This window comes from Mastigoproctus giganteus, chromosome 7, assembly GCF_048544385.1.
Source record: "Mastigoproctus giganteus isolate SK-2022 chromosome 7, ASM4854438v1, whole genome shotgun sequence".
NCBI lineage: Eukaryota > Metazoa > Arthropoda > Arachnida > Uropygi > Thelyphonidae > Mastigoproctus > Mastigoproctus giganteus.
Genome location: NC_143581.1, coordinates 169456103 through 169474853, shown reverse-complemented (window position 1 = coordinate 169474853; position 18751 = coordinate 169456103). Strand labels below are relative to the sequence as shown.

At 36.2% G+C, this 18751-nt stretch overlaps 1 protein-coding gene across 2 annotated transcripts in view; it reads left to right on the top strand.

Annotated features, from left to right (window-relative positions):
- Gbeta5 (guanine nucleotide-binding protein subunit beta-5) overlaps positions 1 to 18751 on the top strand; it is a 111146-nt gene that overhangs the window by 84637 nt on the left and 7758 nt on the right. For both annotated transcript variants that reach the window (XM_090377181.1, XM_090377182.1), the window contains 2 exons: positions 4627 to 4723; positions 10142 to 10308. In XM_090377181.1, the coding sequence (XP_090233307.1) occupies positions 4627 to 4723; positions 10142 to 10308 (264 nt within the window). The remainder of the gene's footprint in view (positions 1 to 4626; positions 4724 to 10141; positions 10309 to 18751) is intronic.

Below are 18751 nucleotides of genomic sequence, written 5' to 3'. Positions count from 1 at the left end.
TATATACCATATATATATATATATATAATCGGTATTTTGAAATATAATTTTTATAATTATATTATTGTTATAACTATCATATTACATATATTTTTTAATATTATATATAAGGATATAAAATATTCAAGAGATAGTATTAAAGAGTAAAAACAAATGAGATATTTGAAGGTTAAATAAACAGGATAGGATATGGCAAATGCACCGAAGCATGCAAAGCAGCAGCAATGGATGCAGATGTAAGTATAAGGATATAATAGGAAATAAAGATAATGGTATTACGCAACCTCCGGAAAGCCAGAAGGAAGATATCCGAAAATGTAGAAATGTAATAACCTTACAAAAAAAAGTAATGGCAGCCTACATCAGATAAAGGCGGGAAAAAAATTTTGCAGATAACTTCAAAATGAGGTGGAAAAGCAAATATACTAGCTATTGGCAAGTATGGAAACGCAGTTCTTTGACTACACCTAACCATGCATCAAAGAACTGCGTTTCCATACTTGCCAATAGCTATACAAGAGAAAAAAATTTAAATTTTACTTGTATCTTCTCTTAAAAAACTGCATAGGGACTACCTTGTCCATACTATGTAAGAGTTATCTTTCCGTTCAGCTTCACATTTTTTTAAAAATTTTTCTCTTGCATAGCTATTGGCAAATATGAAAACGCAGTTCTTTGATGCATGGTTAGGTGTAGTCCCCCGATGAAATACCTGATCTTGTATCAATATTCACTTTGCCGTCATCAGTCTTTATTTTAATTTGCATATTTGCTTTTGTACCGCGTTTTGAAGTTTTTTGCAAAATTTTTTTCCCGCCTTTATCTGATATAGGCTGCCATTACTTTTTTTTTAAGGTTATTACATTTCTACATTTTTGGCTATCTTCCTTCTGTCTTTCCGGAGGTTGCGTACTACCATTATCTTTATTTCCTATTATATCCTTGTGTGTGTGTGTGTGTGTGTGTGTGTGTGTGTGTGTGTGTGTGTGTATATATATATATATATATATATATAGAGAGAGAGAGAGAGAGAATCGGATCTAACAGACAAATTGAGATTGAATGGAGTGCCGCAAAATAAAATAAATTACTCAGGGGTGCCATTATTAAAAAAAGATTGAAAACCACTGCCCTAAGCCCGTTTTGAAAATGACTCCTGGATGTCTAGTCTTCCTTATGCTTTTGATTCATATTGTTTTCATTTTCTCAGTCAGGTTCTTTGTAACCACTTCTTTAATCACTTTGCTCGTTTTAAGTTGTGCGCGCTCTACTGGCTTTACTAGGACGATGTGGGACTCTGTCCTTTTAGTCACCTTGTTGTTTTGGATTTCGGCTGGTTGGTTTGGCATTTGTTTTACTCCATTCTTCAATGCCTCAGCAAAGGAAGGGGGACGTTGTGGAATTTCTTTTTCCATTTCCTGTGTGAGGACTTCAAGTTTGGTTTGAAGCCTTTCGTGATCGATATGGTGATTTAAAATCACTGTTTCCATTTTGCTGAATAGTTTTAGTACATCCGTTCTTATGGCCGTGGTGATTTGTTTTGATTTTTTCTCCATATATTTCTCTAGTGTTCCTCTGATGGCTATTATCTGTTCAAGTGGGGGGACAAGGAAAGTTGGGGGATCTTGATTTTTCTGCTCATCGCGTTCAGAGTTGCTTTAAGTGTCACGTGCTCCCTCCTCCCGGGGTTCTTTAGTCACTGGAGAGTCAGGGACAGATCTTCTTCTCCATCTCTTTTTTCTTAACTTTGGCTTTAGATTGCTTGGTTCTGTTGTCCCCTGTAGTAGGGTAGGGGTATTCTGATTGGTCTTTGTCAACGACTTCAAACTCTGTATCACTCATTTTGGAGGAATCTGGATAATCAGGACAGTTCGGATTATTGGGTAATTAATGGTTGCGTCATACAGAGGGACACAAATGAGACAGTAGGTCTCATTTCAGTTTTAATCCAATTAGTGTCCTCTTGGGTCTAGCTTTCAAGTTTCAACTAGTAAATTCTATAATTTTTACTCTGTAGCATAGAGCTGAAACTCAGTATAACTGGAGCCAGAACTGTTTTCTTTGATTTTCCCACTTAAAATTTCATAAATTTCTATTGATTTTCATGCAAATTACAAAAACGTTCCATCAAGTGTGCCTTTTTTAAGCCTTTTTCAGTATTTTTTTCACCCCTGCCTTAACTAGCCCTGCCCTCATGAAATGTGATACTGCATTTGTTTGTTATTTTAGTGTGTGTTTGTGTGTGCCTCTGTTTACAAAAGGGAGTTATGTTTACGTTGGGCTGTGAACACTTTGGCGTTGTTTCATAGTTTTGCATACAGCTTTATCAAGGATGTTCACTGTTTCTTGGCATAAGAAACAGTGAATGAATCGCAACAATTGTGTTTGAAAAAGAAAAAAGACCGTATTCCTTTCTTCAATATGTATTGTGTCTACTAACACAAAATCAAGGAAATTCATCTATTGGAAGCCACACTGGAAACGGAAAAAACTGGTGTAAAACTGATTAATACAATGTGCATTTGATAAAACAAAAAGGTTTGCTTTATTGTAATTGTTTTTAGGGAACAATATCGATACAGCACATTTTGTGGATGTATATATTTCATATATTTGAAATATATGTCATATATTTGATCTTCTGATGATATTTCAAGAAAATATTTTTATTGATAGCTGCATTATCAACTTTAAACTGGTATGCAAAAGAAGGGAAAAAAAATCATACACTATGAATAATGGATTATTTTTTGAAATGTGTACTTTTCACAACATTGCAATATTTTCTAACAATACAAAGAATGCTATGACTAACGGATTGTTCACAAAATTGTAATATTTTCTAACAATTCAAAGCTAACAGATTACGGCTAATGGATTGTTCAAACAATATTGTTAGAAAATACTTCAATATTTACTTAGTATGCATTTGATGTTATCACAAAGGGAGAAATTCTTTTTTAGAACACAAGCCAAAAAAATTCACCATCCACAGTCATATGCTGTTTGAAGTCTGCATTTCCTGTTCTGGAGCTGTAATAAAAAGATATACCCTATTGAAAAATAGATTTACTCCCTATCTCTTATTTACAAACTTAATCATTCACATATTTTTACTGTGGGAAGGTTATTTCACACAATTAAGCCTGATTGACTGCTGAATGCAGTGCTGTTTCTTGTATTCTCTCCCTACCTTTGGAACTCCTCTGACCATCTGGTTGTCCCAGAGTATGAACAGAAAATTTGTTTGTTGGAATGCTGTCCAGATGGCACCAGTTATCAATTCTTTTACTGTCCTTCAGATTTACATTGTGTTCAGATGGTCTACTCTGGGAAAATGGGAAAGTGCTTACATCAATTAGGAGCAGAAACCGTTTCCATTCTCACACCATAATGAATTACTTCAGGTATAATAAAAGACTACTACTGATTGATTTTACCACAAGGAACTTTCCACAATGAAACATCTGTACAAGGCAAAAACATGTGGTCAGTCGAAAGTAGCCGTAGTCATTTGCATTCAAGGACAAGCTATATGGTGATGTTTGAAATTTATAATGCCAATATTTTCTTACCAATATTTCCAGAGGGATTATTGACAAGTACATGTTAGAAGCATAAAATGTTCTACACTACCCACGCAATAAGAAATTATTTTATAACTTATAACGCAGCTATCAACAGAAATATTTTCTGAAAATTTCATTAGAAGATAAAATAGACACCCAGAAAATGTGTTGTACTGATATTGTTGTCTACAACAATTACAGTAAAGAAAAATATTGTTAGAAAGCATAGTGTGCAATTGTTTGTTATCCAAGAAACAGTTGCGTACATTTTTTTTTCTCCCTGTATCACCTTGGTAATGGTGAATGACATAGCCTTGGGCATCAATAATGGCTCCACGTAAGTTGATTCATTTTATCCAGTGGTGCCGCAACAACACAAAAAATTCAAATGAATGCAGTGATGCATTTTATAATCAATATGAATGCCTGCTTGTTTTTTGCTGGCATAATTACAAAAACGCATACTTGATAATACATTTTTGCTGTTTTAGCATTAATTAATAGGTTTTTCTAATATTTAAAGGTAGGAAATCAAAGAAAATGCTTCTGTTTATGTATATTGAGAGTTTCGATTTTGTGGATGAGTAGAAATTATAGAAATAATTATTTTGTTTTCAGGGGGATAATTTTCAAGTTAGGGTTAAAAATTTAGGCTTAACGGGACCAGATGCTATTCGTGTTAATGTAATTACAAGTGAAGTACACAAAATGACATTTGCTTGTTTGAAGTACTGTGGAATCAAAACTGTACCTCACCCACCATATAGTTTAGATCTGGCTCTCAACAATTCGAGGGTAGCTTTTTGAGAAAAAAAATGGGGGAAGTTTATTGAGATTAAGGGGATTATTGAAAAACAATAAAATAATTATATTTTATCTTGTATCTTTCATACCAAGATAGATAACTTTTCTAGTGCTCCTCATCTGTATTAATGTAGTGTATGCTAATGCTCTGAAGAACTAGAAAGTTATAAACAACTACACATTAAGATTGTTTTAGAGATGTCTTCCCCATCTCTCTGTCACTTAAATTTGTTTCTTTTTTTTTTTTTTCCAGTGCCGTTTATTTGATCTCAGAGCAGATAGAGAAGTAGCAGTTTATTCAAAAGATAGCATATTATTTGGTGTGAATTCTGTAGATTTCTCAATAAGTGGTAAGTCCAAGTTAATTATTTTGTATATTCCAGATAGTGAGAATAAGTATACGCTTATATTCCTTGTTTATTTAAATTTTTTTTTTATTTATGTAAAAATAATTTGTTGATTGCTACTTCATATTTTTGAATTAATTTCCTGGATAACTGCCCATCCTGTTCAAATTATTAAAAAATAAAATAAAATAAACATTTAAAATGTTTTTACTTTCTTAGACACTTTCCTCAGAGTGTTAGAATCTATTGTTTTAAATTGAGTTGAAGCAAAGATAAAGAACTGAGTTATTTGCAGCTAAGATATAAGAAGGTACATTAATGGATTTGGTGCAGTGGCACGTTTTTTCTTGAAATGGTAGCATGTGACAGAAAAATAAAATGTTTAGATGTTGGCATGAACGGGAAAGGAAGATAGAAAAGAAGAAAACCAGGCTCTTTTAGTTGGGGCCACTTTTTCAGGCATTTTATTTTGTTATGAATCCTAATCACTGAGTGCTTTTTTTCTTTCCTATAGAGAGATGAGGTGGAGCACCATTGCATTAGATAATCTTTACCTAATTATAATGCAACCTCAGTGTAAACATCAGAGGAAACTAAAAATTATGTTACAAGCAAATTGCATTATAGCAAAAAATAAAATTTAACCAGTTTTCCCAATTTTTTAGCATGAATACTTTATTAAAAGATGAATTATTAAGCAAGCATTTTTATATTTTCATTTCACTTTTTTTTTTCTTATAGTTTTACTGTTTTGCCACCAGCAGATGAAATGGGTTAAATATTTTAAATGAAAGCTGTTGCTGTAGTTTTTTAATAATGCTGTACTTTAAATTAAAAATATTAAACAGCAATGTTTCATATACTTTAAAATTTTAATACAAAAAATTAAAATTTTAGAATTGTCAGTTTCTTATAATGATTTCACTCTTCCAAATGTGATATGTTTACTTAGCTATGTAATCATAGGCCACAGTCCAATGGCCACTGTAGCTGAGTGGTCATGTGAGGGTAGAAAAAAAAACCTCCCACCTCCAATAGGGACCCATTTGAATTATGAAATTAATTGTGATTAATTATGCAATTAATCCTTGGAACTCATTGCATAGTCAAAATTTCTCAGCATCTCAGAAATCATTTTCTATAGAAAATAGTGTAATATGGCTTGATTACATTCTGATAGTAGGACTTCCCTTCCCTCAAGGATGCACTATTTTGGGTTATAAAAAACTCAAGTGAATTTTTTCAGTACTGCAGTACGACTATGGAGAACACCAACACTATCTTGTACTTGAAAATGCCATCGGGAATAGGTCTCTATACTAGTTTTTCAGGTAATAGTGCAACAGGCTACACCAAGAGTGTGAGATTGCAAAATTACTTTATTATGTGTGCCATGTTGGTGTGTTGTACTTGTAGTGTAAGAGTGAATAATATTGTTATATTATGAGTATTGACTAATTAAAATAATTTATAATTATAACAGCTTTAGTTGATTGGAAAAAAAAAAAAAAAACTGCTTTTTCTGCAAACAGTCTGCAAATATCTGTTGAATAAACATATACTAACACTGGATTTGTGCTGCTGTCTGCTATTGCTTTATGCTAAAGGCATAATTTTGCAACTCCTCCTGCTATAACATGCCATCATGCAACACACATTTCAAGTAACACGCATATTTATTTGACATCTTTTTTGCTATGTTATGCTTCTTCTCATTAGCATCATTTCAGTCTGATTATCCATGAACATGTGTTGCATAATTTGTTATATATTTTGCGGGTAAAAATTATATTAATTTCCTATTCTTGCTACCCGTATCAACAAATGAATCCAAAAAAAAAAGACAATAGTGTTTCAGTAAAATAAGGCATTAATGTTGGGTGTGAGGGGTAAGTGGAAGTTTAAAGTTTTGGTGAAAAATGGTGTCTGCCATGGATCAGGAGAGAGAGGTAATCCTTACATTTTTTCCTTTTAAAAAAAAAAAAGCCCAATACAAGACACCCCCCCCCCACTTTCTCTGATTGAAAAATTAGCTCTCAAAAATGAAACAGTATTGCTCATGTATGTTTTATTTTAATACTCATTTAAATAACATTTGAAATTTTATACGTAATGTACCAGTCATAGCATAAGAGGCCTGTCAGAAAAGTAATGAGATTAATTTTGTAACAGGTGTAGTGGCAACACTGGAAACAAGTGATGCACAGCAACATGTAACATGGTCCTTCCCTCACTGTGTGTTCAGCTCATTAGAGGCAGTATGTCTGATGCCAGTGCAGTTATAGTAATCGCATGTTTGTTAGGTGTGTTAGTTATGGAACAGTGAAATATTGAACAATGATATGCAATTAAGTTTTGTGTGAAACTGAAAGAAAGTGCAACTGATGTGCACAAAAAGAAAAGCAGAGAATGGCATATGGAGAGGATGACATGTCATGATCTCAAGCATTCCATTGGCATAAGATGTTGAAACAGTGGAAGATGAGACATGCCAGATAGTCAGCAACCACTTGAACTGATGACAGTGTCCAAAGAGAGGATGTCATGTCACGATCTCAAGTGTTCCATTGGCACAAGATGTTGAAACAGTGGAAGATGAGACACGTGCCAGATAGCCAGCAACCACTTGAACTGATGACAATGTCCAAAGAGTGAGAGCATTACTTCGCTGAGATTGAAGGTTAACAATCAGAACTATAGCTGATGAATTGAATTTCAATCGAAACGCTTCTCACAAGATTTAGCTGTGTGTGAAAAGTGCGTGCGAAAAATGGTTCTGGGGGTTTTGAGTGATGGACAAAAACAAAACTGCATGAATGGTGTCTTGATTTGCTAGAAAGGTTAGAAATTGATCCAGACATGTTGAAATGAGTTGTTACTGGTGTAAAGCTGGTTTTTATAGTATGATCCAGAAACCAAATGCCAGAGTGAGGAGTGGCACACAAAAACATCTCCACGTTCAAAGAAACCTTGAATGACCAAATCAAACGTGAAAGTGATGGTTATGTTTTTTGATTATTGAGACATCATTCACAAAGAGTTTCTGCCACAGGGACAAACAAAATTGCTACAGAGAAATACTTGAGTAGTTACAGAAAAGAATCCTTCATGTGTGACCAGAGATCAGTCAAAATTGGATCCTCTGCCACGACAACACACTATCCCTTCTGTCTTCTCTATTACAGAATTTCTGGCACAGAAGAGAATTCCAGTCCTCTTGCAACCGCTGTATTCACTGGACCTCACTCCATATGATTTTTGTTTCCAAACTGAAAAAGAAACTAAATGGAAGTCATTATCAGTCAATAGAGACAATTTTAAAAGGCTGTAACTGATACTATAATGGAGCTGACAGATGAAGACCACCAGTTCTGCTTTAATTACTGGAAATGCTGTTGGAGATGTTGTGTAGCTGCAGAGGAAAGTTATTTTAAAGGTGACCATTGTTATTCTGCATAAAATTCAAGATTTTTTATTGATTTAATCTCATTACTTTTCTGACTGGTCTCATATATATTAATAAAAATAAGTTTTAAAATGGGGTAATGACAATTTATAGCCTTTATATAACCTGTCCTTGATTGTTCTCTGAAAGTTTTCATCCTGTAGTATATATGTATTTCTACTAAACACTTTTTTCAGAAAGTATTTTTCTTCCTGGTATAGCATGTGAGATTTCAGTGCAATCTCACATGTTATAGCAGGATGTGCTGTATTTATTTTTCATTTGTTCAGTTGGAATGATGAAATGGGTATCATGGTGTTTTATTGAGTCACGTGGATAATGAACTCAGAATTACTTTAATAAAACATAATTATTTTAAAACTGGGTCTTTGTTTAGACAGATATAAGATTTCTAATTAATGTGGATACTAATTAATGGGAAAGAAATAGACATATCACTGTATTGATTCAGTTTCATGTGTAAAAACTGAAATGGCCTGTTTTTTTTGCAGTTCAGAGTTCATTTTAAACTGCAATGGTGAATTTTGAAGAGTTTAAATAATGTTATCATGGGATATGCTCATGAAGAAATTCATTGAGGATTTGCTGAAAAAAAAAACAGAAAATTAAAAAGCTATGAAAATACCAGCTGACACAAAATTCATTATAGTGGTGATTTCTGAGGAAGGTAAAATGTAAAGTATGCTTAGTGCCTAATGGACAGAAATGCTAAAATAGAGCTGATGGCAGTTACACATTATAGATATAGACAAATTGGAAATTCCTGGTAAAAATATAAAGGAAGTGTGATATCTCTATCTCATTACGGGAAACTACAAGACAATAGTAGGCAACAGACAGAACATTTCAGTAATAGTAGGCTGGAATGAGCTGCTATGTCTGCTCAATCCAGCCTATTTGCTGTACACTACACTGAGTAGACAGAAATCATGGAATACCAGTCTACCTAGTAATGGGTAGGCCCACCTTTTGCCTGGATAAGGGTAGTCACACGGCAAAGCATCGAGTCCGCTAGTTCACGAATGCGTTCCACAGGTATTTCCATCCATGCTTGCTGCACCACTGTCCATAATTCCGTCGTCTTCCTAGGCGGAGGATCCAAAGCTCGAACAGACTTTTCCACAGCATTCCAAAGATCCTCCACAGGGTTCATATCCGGTGAACAGAGAGGCCATTTCACCGCAGTAAACTCTGCGGAATGCTCTTCGAACCATGTTCTAGTCATCATGGTTCTGTGGGGAGGTGCATTGTTCTGCTGGAAGAGTCCATTGCCCTGTGGGTGCACGATTACCATGAAGGGATGCAGATGGTCTGCAAGGATGGACACATAACCTGAACTGTTCAGAGATGCATCTAGACGTAACTGAGATCCCAACGTGTGCCAGTTGAACATGCCACAGACCATTACCGACTGTCCACCTGCCTGAACAGTTCCTTGTTGACATGACAGATGCATAGCTTTGTGTGGTTTCTGCCAGATATGCACCCTCCCATCTGCTCGAAATTTCACAAATTCTGTCCTTTTAGTGTACAGCATTATACTATTAATGGTGCAATAACTATTAACTCCTGATACTGTGGCAACTAAGGAGCCAACATATGCTTGCTGATTCCAGATTTAGCTGTGAAAGAGGATGAAACACTGAGAACCACAATTACTTTGAGATCTTAAATCCTTGAAATGTCTTTCAGTGAGTCCTTACTAGATTGCTGCATTAGCTTATTTTCACCTCTTCAGAATTTGTCATTAAAGTTTGAGATGAATTCTGAGTTGGCAAAAAGAAAGACTTTCTCAACAGGTATATTTGAATTTTCAAACTTGCATTGGTTCCTGATTTTATTTCTGCAAACCTTCACCCAAATCACTACATCAGCATGTCTGTATTTGGTTGGTTGTAGTTAACATTAATTTGATTATTTTTATTTCCTATTTCATAAGGAAACTTTTTTGTTAGGTCGACTACTGTTTGCTGGATACAATGATTATACAGTTAATATTTGGGATACACTGAAGTGTGTACGCCTTAGTATACTTTATGGTCATGAAAATAGGGTCACTTGTTTGAAAGTATCACCTGATGGAACTGCACTTTCAACTGGAAGTTGGGACTTTACACTCAGGGTGAGAATTATTTTTATGAATATAAATTTGATTGTTGTTTTAAATTTTTTGTTTTTCAATTTTTAAGTGCTTCTGAATAGAACTATATTAGTAATTTTCAGTGATGTGGTATGTCACTATCAAAATGGTGATATACCGCAATTCTACGATTGAACAATACTATGATTGAATAATTATTTAGTTGTGATATATAAAATATATGCACTACAATTAGTTTAGAACAGTTTTGGTTTGTTATGTAAATATAATATAAGACCAAATGTATATGAACATCCACAAATATTGTGTACCGTGCCAGAAGTCTCTCTGTGTGTGTGTGTGTGTCGACTTATACATATCAGATAAATCTCATGGGTCTGCCTGTGTAGCAGCAATTAGAAGTCAGTATGAGTTGTGAATCAGAACTAACAGACTTTCAACATGGGATGGTGTTTGAATGCCACACGAGTAGTAAGTCTTTCTTTTTGTGCAGCTGTGACTTGTCTGAAACTTCCAAAATGCATTCGTATTTTGGTGGACATTATTTAAAGATGGAAGATCATAGGTGATGCCTCAATGAAATAAACGGTCTGGATGGCGTGACAAACATTCATGGAATGTGTTCAACAAACTATAAGGAGTGTTTTCTACATATGACATATCATATGCAGAAAACATCACAAAGCAGGTCCAAGAGGTTTCAGGAACATCCGTTAGTATATTAATCATCTGTAGAAAACTTCATAATTTTGGGTTCAGCAGTAAGTCAGCTTTGCATAAACCCGATATTATGTTCACCAGTACAAAAGAGAGCTTGGATTGGTGTCATTCTGACATTCATGACCTCTAGAACAGTGGCAGAAGGTGCTGTGGTTTGATGAATCGCACTGCACAGTGTTTGTTCTCATGGATGCATTTGGATGCTGAGATTGCATGGAGAATGCATCCTATGAGTATATCGTCTATGAGGTCACTTCAGCTCATTTGGATGTAATTTGCTGGTGGTGCCTGATACCACAAAGTCCATGATGTGGCAGTATTATGGAAATTGGCCTTGTCAGTATCAGCATGATAACATGCTATGTCATACAAGAGGGTTATACATGGATGGTTTGTGGGCAGAGATGTTGAAAAGCTGGGCTGTCTAGCTCAGACCTTGACACTGTTGAGCAACTGTCAGAATTGGAGCACCAGATTGGGTTCCAGCTGAAATAATTTTCTTCCAAGCTGGCTCTGTCAGCTACTTTATAGGAGGAATGGAGGCAAGTTACAATTGACACCTATTGTAATTTCAAAAGTATGCCCAGAAGGTCAAAGCTGTAATACACTCTAAAGGTGGTATTGCTACTTATTAGTTTTTTTTTTTTATTATTATTTTTTTTCTTACAGTCTAAAGGTGGCATTACTACTTATTAGTTTTTTTATTATTATTATTTTTTTTATTACAGATAACTTATTAACATCCCTTTTTGTAACTACCTGTTTACAATGAGGTCATGATAGGAGGAACTTTGGTGTTAAATTCTGTTAAAATATTGTGTAACATTGGGGTGTTTGAAGTTATATCTTTTTGTTTAGTAAATATGGTTTATAAAATCATTTTATTTTTTTTTTTAAGAAATAGAAAACTTCCATTTTGATTCCATATGGATGAAAATGCCTGTGAAGAATGACATAAGAATGGGTGGGCTATATGAAAATAAAGTTTAAAATCGAAATCACAAAGTGAACATACATATTGGTTTGGTTTATTGGCAAAACAAAAGGTTAGAAGCACTAGAAAGTTAAATGGTTTTAGAAGCATTTATCATTTGCTAATGCTGAGAAGGGAAATTAAAAGCAGGTATGGAACAGAAGTCCAAATTATGATGTAGTACTTTAAAATGAAGTTTGTGTGTCATAGCTGTTTAAATTTGATAAATGAGCATTGTTGGTTTGAAGATAATAGCTCTGTATGACAGTTAGGGCATAGGTTAAATTTTTTTTAATTTGAGATGGATGTTAAACTTGGAATGTGCTGCTATTTCAGATAACTAGAGCAACCATCTGCTCATAATTGCAAAAGAAAATTTCTACTTCTTCTGTAAATAGGCATATGAGGTAGTTATGACTGAAAACACAGGTTAGCAGTGATTTTTGAGGTCTCACTAATTGTCCTTTAGTAATTTGTGTATGTTGAATCCAAAAATGGCAGCCATTTTTCTTCATTACATACAGATTTTTTCAGAAAAATCATACTTTTTGTTTTTTAAATAAAATATATAAGGATGATATTTCAGTTTTTATTTTTACAAAGTTGGCAGCCACTGGTTACTGATTTTCACTAATATGATCCAGAACAGTGAACATTACCAGAAGTGTTGAAAATGTATAGTGCATTGTGGTTTTAGCATATAAGTGGATAGCAGACTACTAGGATGCATCATTCTTCGTGCTGTTTTAGTTTGTAGTGAAGTATGGCAGCAAGAGGCTGCATAAATAAACTTGACCCATGCTACATTTGTGGCAGCATTGTTTTTAGAAAGCCTTAGTGAAAATATAGAATTTGTTTAAAAGGCATATTTGCTTATTTTGGAATGAAACTTTGACTAAGATAAATCATAGCCCCCACACAAAGTTCAACATATTTGTTGAACATTTGAGAAAATGGAGTAAAGGTAAGAAAAAGTCTCTACCTTTATCCTATTCCTGTGGTCTGTTATGAACTGAAAAGCATAGGGATAACTGCCATTTTTGATTTAATAAAGTGTAAGGTTATTAACACTAAAAATAAAAGGACATTTTGTATCCAAATCTATGTGCTCTAAGGACCATAGTGTATGGATTTGATCTGCTTATATCTTCTCCATCAGGAACTCTCGCTTAAAGTAACCCTATTTAATGCTGACTGGAGTGCAGTCTAATAGATGAAATGCATCCAAAATTGGCAGGTATAACCTTTGGAGGACGCAGAAGAGAATTACATGAAAAAGTTAGCTCCAAGAATTACCACCAGTGAAATGTTTTGTTAATCTGCTACAAGATCTGTTACCACCACTGTAGTAACCTTGCCATGTCATAATGTGTGGCATCACTTATCAACATTATTGGCAGCACATGATACATGGCAAGCCCATTAGCATAACTTTAATGGTATGGTATCTTTTGTTAGCCAAAGTCATCAGGATTGAGGTTCAGTGGTCGAAGTTGTCACACTGTGGGAATAAATGCTGCTGATTACCTATTTTGGTAAAATGCTATTGTAACAGTTCTACAAATTTCCCAATATGTAGAGGTGCTCCATTTAGCATGAAAACTGTTGTTTATGAGTATCCTTGCTGTTTCAGTTGTGGAATGAAAACAGTTGCTAATGTGTTTTGGTACTGTTGAGCAATAACTGTGAACAGATTACAGGTTCAATAGGACAGTTTCTTTCAAAAAATTTTTTTTTTTTTTTTTTTTGGTAGTTGTTGGCGCATCGGCTTCTGTGGCCATATTGCACCTCTCAAGGTTTTTGCAGTACTTTGATCCAAGCCCGAGGCGGGATTCGAACCCGCGACCTTTCGGTCGCCAGGCAGGCACTTTACCCACCTGGCTAGCCTGGTCGGTCTTTCAAAAAAGGATGGATTGATAATGAAGGTAGCTATGAACCACATCATACCATGACCCTAGGTGAAGTGATTTCCTGTATTGCAAGGTGAATTACAGTTCAAATTCTGCAGTTGGTGTTCCATTAAAGTGGAAATGGCATCTCCCCAAAGGATATGCCGTAGCCACCCGATGCTACTTCCATTTGTGCCAAGAAGATGTAAGGAAATGTCAGTTTGGAGTCACTCTTTAGTAGTTATTGCTCCTGCAGAATTTGTGTGGGTAGAACCACAAACCTTACGTGGTTCCTTCCATACTGCTGCATGTGCACTCGTTCTGCTTTCTGGTTCCAATACCTTTACATCACTATCCATGGGTCTGTCCGTGACTACAGAAGCAGTGTCCTCAACTATCTCTTAGTGATTTTTGTCTTCCTGGCTTCATTCCCAGACGTTGTTTCCTTGAACTGTGCAGACACTTGTGGTGTTAATAGATCTCCTTGCTGGTGCTTGCAGCATGTGCAATTCTGAATTTCTGATACTGCTGCATTGCTTCCATTCTTGTAGCAGAACTTCACAATCAAAGCACACTCTGGTAAGATGAGAGGCAGCATCTTATACCTTCCGTTCTGTGTTTACATAAGTGGAGTGGGTATTCAAATTGTTCACAGCACAGACTTTTCTTGTTGGTGGTGATTTTTTGGAACTTGATTGTTTTTCATGTAATTCTGTTCCACATCCTCCAAACACTTAATTGTGTTCAAGCTCTAAATGAGAATATTTCATAACTGTGGTGAGAAAATTGGTTCTGTTTTCCAAAATCTTTTGAAGGAATCCTGGAATCAAGACTCTTAAGCTAAAATCTGCCAAACCTACTATCTCTCTCTCTCTCTTGAGAAGATTTTGCTTGCCTATTTCAGCATTATTTCTTCTTTGTAAGGCAAGCATTTATGCTTTTGTTCATTGACATTAAGTTCATTTTAAGGAGATGTATGAAAACTTCAAATGACTTAATAATATTAAATTATATAGGACATAGCCACATTGCAGAAACTTGAACCTTCTTTGTTTCTGTTCATCCAGCAGTTGGGTTAAAACAAAATGACATGTTTTTATTTGAATGGAATGCTACTTGCTGTGCTATATTTTATATATAAATATATACACTTAGTGATCACTGAATTATGACTGCTTAACTTGTGTCAGGCCACTGTTCACGTGGATAACAGCCACTATTCGCCTAGGCATTGACTCCACTAGATGTCGGAAGATGTCTGTAGGGATCTGCAACCATGCAGCCTACAAGGCTTTCCACAGTGTTGGAATAGACGACAATTGTATGTCCCCATACACCTCACCTTCCTGTTCCAAAACATCCCACACGCGTTCAATTGGATTGAGGTAAGGCAAATTTGGAGGCCAATCAAGATGGGTGATGTTTCCACTGTGTTCCTTGAACCACTCATGCACAGTGCAGGCCCAATGACACAACATATTATTGTCTTAGAATATCCCATTTCTGTCTGCAAAAAAGTTCAACATGGCAGGGCAGGGTGAACATGTTGCATTTTCACCTCACCAGTGAAACGTTGTCCATACACACCAGGGGGTCCTAGTTCTTGCCAGCAAAACATGCTCAATACTAAGCAACTGCTGCCGGGTGCCTCCGTAGCCAGGTGGGCAGGAGCAGCAGTGCATAGCACACGCTTCTTGATTAGACTGGGGTTCGAGCCCGTGACCACCAAATATGGAGGATGCGGAAAGGTCAGGGAATGACCACCGCATATATCCTCGGAGCAATATGACCTTAGTTGCTAATGCTCCTAAAAACCAAACAACAAGTAACTGCTGCCACCTGCCTGGTTAGTGAACACCAGTCATGATGGGTCTGTGAACGTGTGTTGCTTGTGCTACACACGAAACCATCTATCAGTATGTTGCACCAAGTATTTAGACTCATCTGACTAGCACACTCATTTCCAGTCCTCCATTATTCAATCAGCCATTGTTGACACCATAGCAGTCACCATTGAAGATGATCAGCAGTGAGTTGATGGTGTCTCTTGGGTCATCTGCTGTGGAACCCCATACATCTGAGTGTTTGGCACATTGTCATTTTGGAGATTATTCTTGCATTACCCATATTGTATTGCAACATCAACCGTTGCACAGTGACTTGCCCTTCAACCTGTGCAACGTGCTCCACCCTTTGCTCACCACGTGCATCCACCTTGCGTAATCCTTTACAGTTCTGTAGGTTGGTGGTAGTTTGACTCAATCAGCACTTAGCAGCTAATCAGATGGTGCTGTTTCTGACATGGAAGTTCCCCTCCTTTTTTTTAATGAAAACTCCAAACACGAGAAGTATTGGAACCTATAGTATTTAGTACTGTGCTTGGATTGGGGGTTGAGAAGACGAAAGAAGATATTTGTTGACATTAGACTTCAACTTCTGTAGACTGTAATTTTCAGGAAATACGTATGAAGGAAGGTTGCTTCAGAAAACAGTAGTTGAATGAATAAACGAAGAAGATGAAAAGTTGGTTCTGTGAGTTTAAAGTTGGACAGTAAATGGATATTAGTTAGTAGCGGCATGTGTTCGCACTGTTTTGAAAGAGAGAGAGCGGGAATTATAGACCCCAATTCAGAAGAACAGTGCCCATGGAAGTATCTGTAGAAGAGGCACGCAGCAGAAACAGTACATCTGTGAGACAGCAAATGGAGAGACTCCGTTAGAGATGAGTCATTAATTAACCTAATTGCCCTCTTCTGAATGGAATCCAGAAGCTTGAGAGAGGTTTTGGGAGCAACGTCCCAGATGTGGGAACAATATTCCATGGTAGGGCAGATTTACGATTTGTACAGAGTGAACAGCTGTTTGGAAGAAAAGTAACACCGAGAGCGAAAGACAAAACCAAGTTTTTTAGATGCAGAGGAAGCAATATTTGTAATGTGCTTGTGGCAAGAGAGATTAGAAGTCAGGGTAATCCCCAAAAGAGATATATCATTTTTCCTAGAAATCGGAGTGTCATCAAAGATAAGCATAGGAGCAGAAGAATCCTTTTTGCGAGATATAAGACAAGACTGAGTTTTAGAAGGATTGAAATCAACTAAGTTGTCTTTGCCCCACTGAAAGATTATCTGGAGGTCGGAATTTAAGGAATTGGAAGCAGATTTACAAGAAGTTGAAGCTGATTGAGCAGGGCAAGGTTTCTCAAATTGGAATGTGGAATGCAATGTGCTATCATCGGCAAAACTATGGATAGGATTTCCAGTCAATGGAAGAAGGTCATTAATATACAAGAGGAAAAGAGTGGGGGAAAGTACTGAACCTTGGAGGACACCGGCATTAATGGAGAAGTTAGAAGACAGAGAGCCATCTATCATCAGCCTCAGTGAGCGTTAAGAGAGAAAACTGGATAACTAATTACAAAAAACAGTTGGCAAACCATAAGATGGAAGCTTGTTTAGAAGACCTTTATGCCAAACATGATCGAAAGCCTTTGAGATGTCAAGAGCAACTGCTTGTGTTTCAACAAACTTTTCCATTGAATTTGTCCATAAATGGGTAACATAAGCCAGAATATCACCAGTGGATCAACACTGACAGAATCCATACTGGCAATCATTGATCAGAAGGAAGGTTTCTAGGTAGTTCAATAGTTGGCGGTTAATTGATTTCTCCATTACTTTAGATAGAGTAGAAGTAGTTGCAATGAGATGATAATTCGATGGGAGGGATTTGTCACACTTTTTAGGAACTGGTTGGATATGAGCAAATTTCCAAGCAGAAGGAAAAACACCTTTGGAATAAGAAAGTGAAAAAAGATGGCATAGAACATTAGTAAGTTCAGTAGCACAAATTTTGAGAACAAGTGGAGAAATACCATCAAGAACTGGAGCTTTCTTAGCATCAAGGTTCGTCAATATCCTTCTGACATCCTTTTCACGGAAGACCACAGGAGGCATTGACTGGAGTGTGTTGGAAATAGTGGGAGCGTTTTACCAAGATCATTAATACATGAGTTGGAAGAAAAATGGGATCCTAGCAGGTCAGCTTTATCCTTGGATGGAGTGACAGCATGGGTTTGTTAAGTCTTGTCTGACAAATTTGATAGGATATTATGATGTGGTTACAAAGGAACTGGATGCAAAAAATAATTTTGATATCATATATTTGGATTTCAGGAAAGCTTTTGACACTGTTGCGCATGGAAGACTATTGTACAAATTGGAGCAGAATGGTATTAAGGGTAAGTTGCTACAATGGATAAAAGGATGGTTAAGTGGGAGAAGACAGAGGGTGGTAATCAATGGGTGCTGCTCTTCTTGGACTAATGTTATTAGTGGAGTCCCACAGGGTTCGGTGTTAGGTCCACTGTTGTTTTGTATATTTATCAGTGATATTGATGAAGGTATATCAGGCTTAATGTCAAAGTTTGCAGATGATACAAAGGTTGGCAGGGTTGTTAATGACAGTAATGGCAGTGTGCTACTGCAACAGGATCTAGATAATTTGGGCAGTGGGCTAAGAAGTGGCAACTGAAGTTTAACCGTGACAAATGCAAAGTACTGCATATGGGTAGAAGTAACTCCACAGAAATGTACCAACTGTGTGGTACTACACTTAAGGTGGTAGAAAATGAAAAAGACCTAGGAGTAATTGTGCAGTTAGATATGAAGTTTTCTGAGCAATGCAGACAGGCTGCCAGGGCAGGTCATGGAGTTTTTTCAATGATATATAGGAATTTTGCTAGCAAGGAAAAGGAGGTGATTATCCCTCTGTATAAGGCAATGGTCAGGCCACGCCTTGAGTACTGCGTGCAGGTCTGGAGGCCTCATTTTAGGAAGGATGTAGATTTACTTGAGCGTGTACAGAGAAGGGCAACAAGATTGGT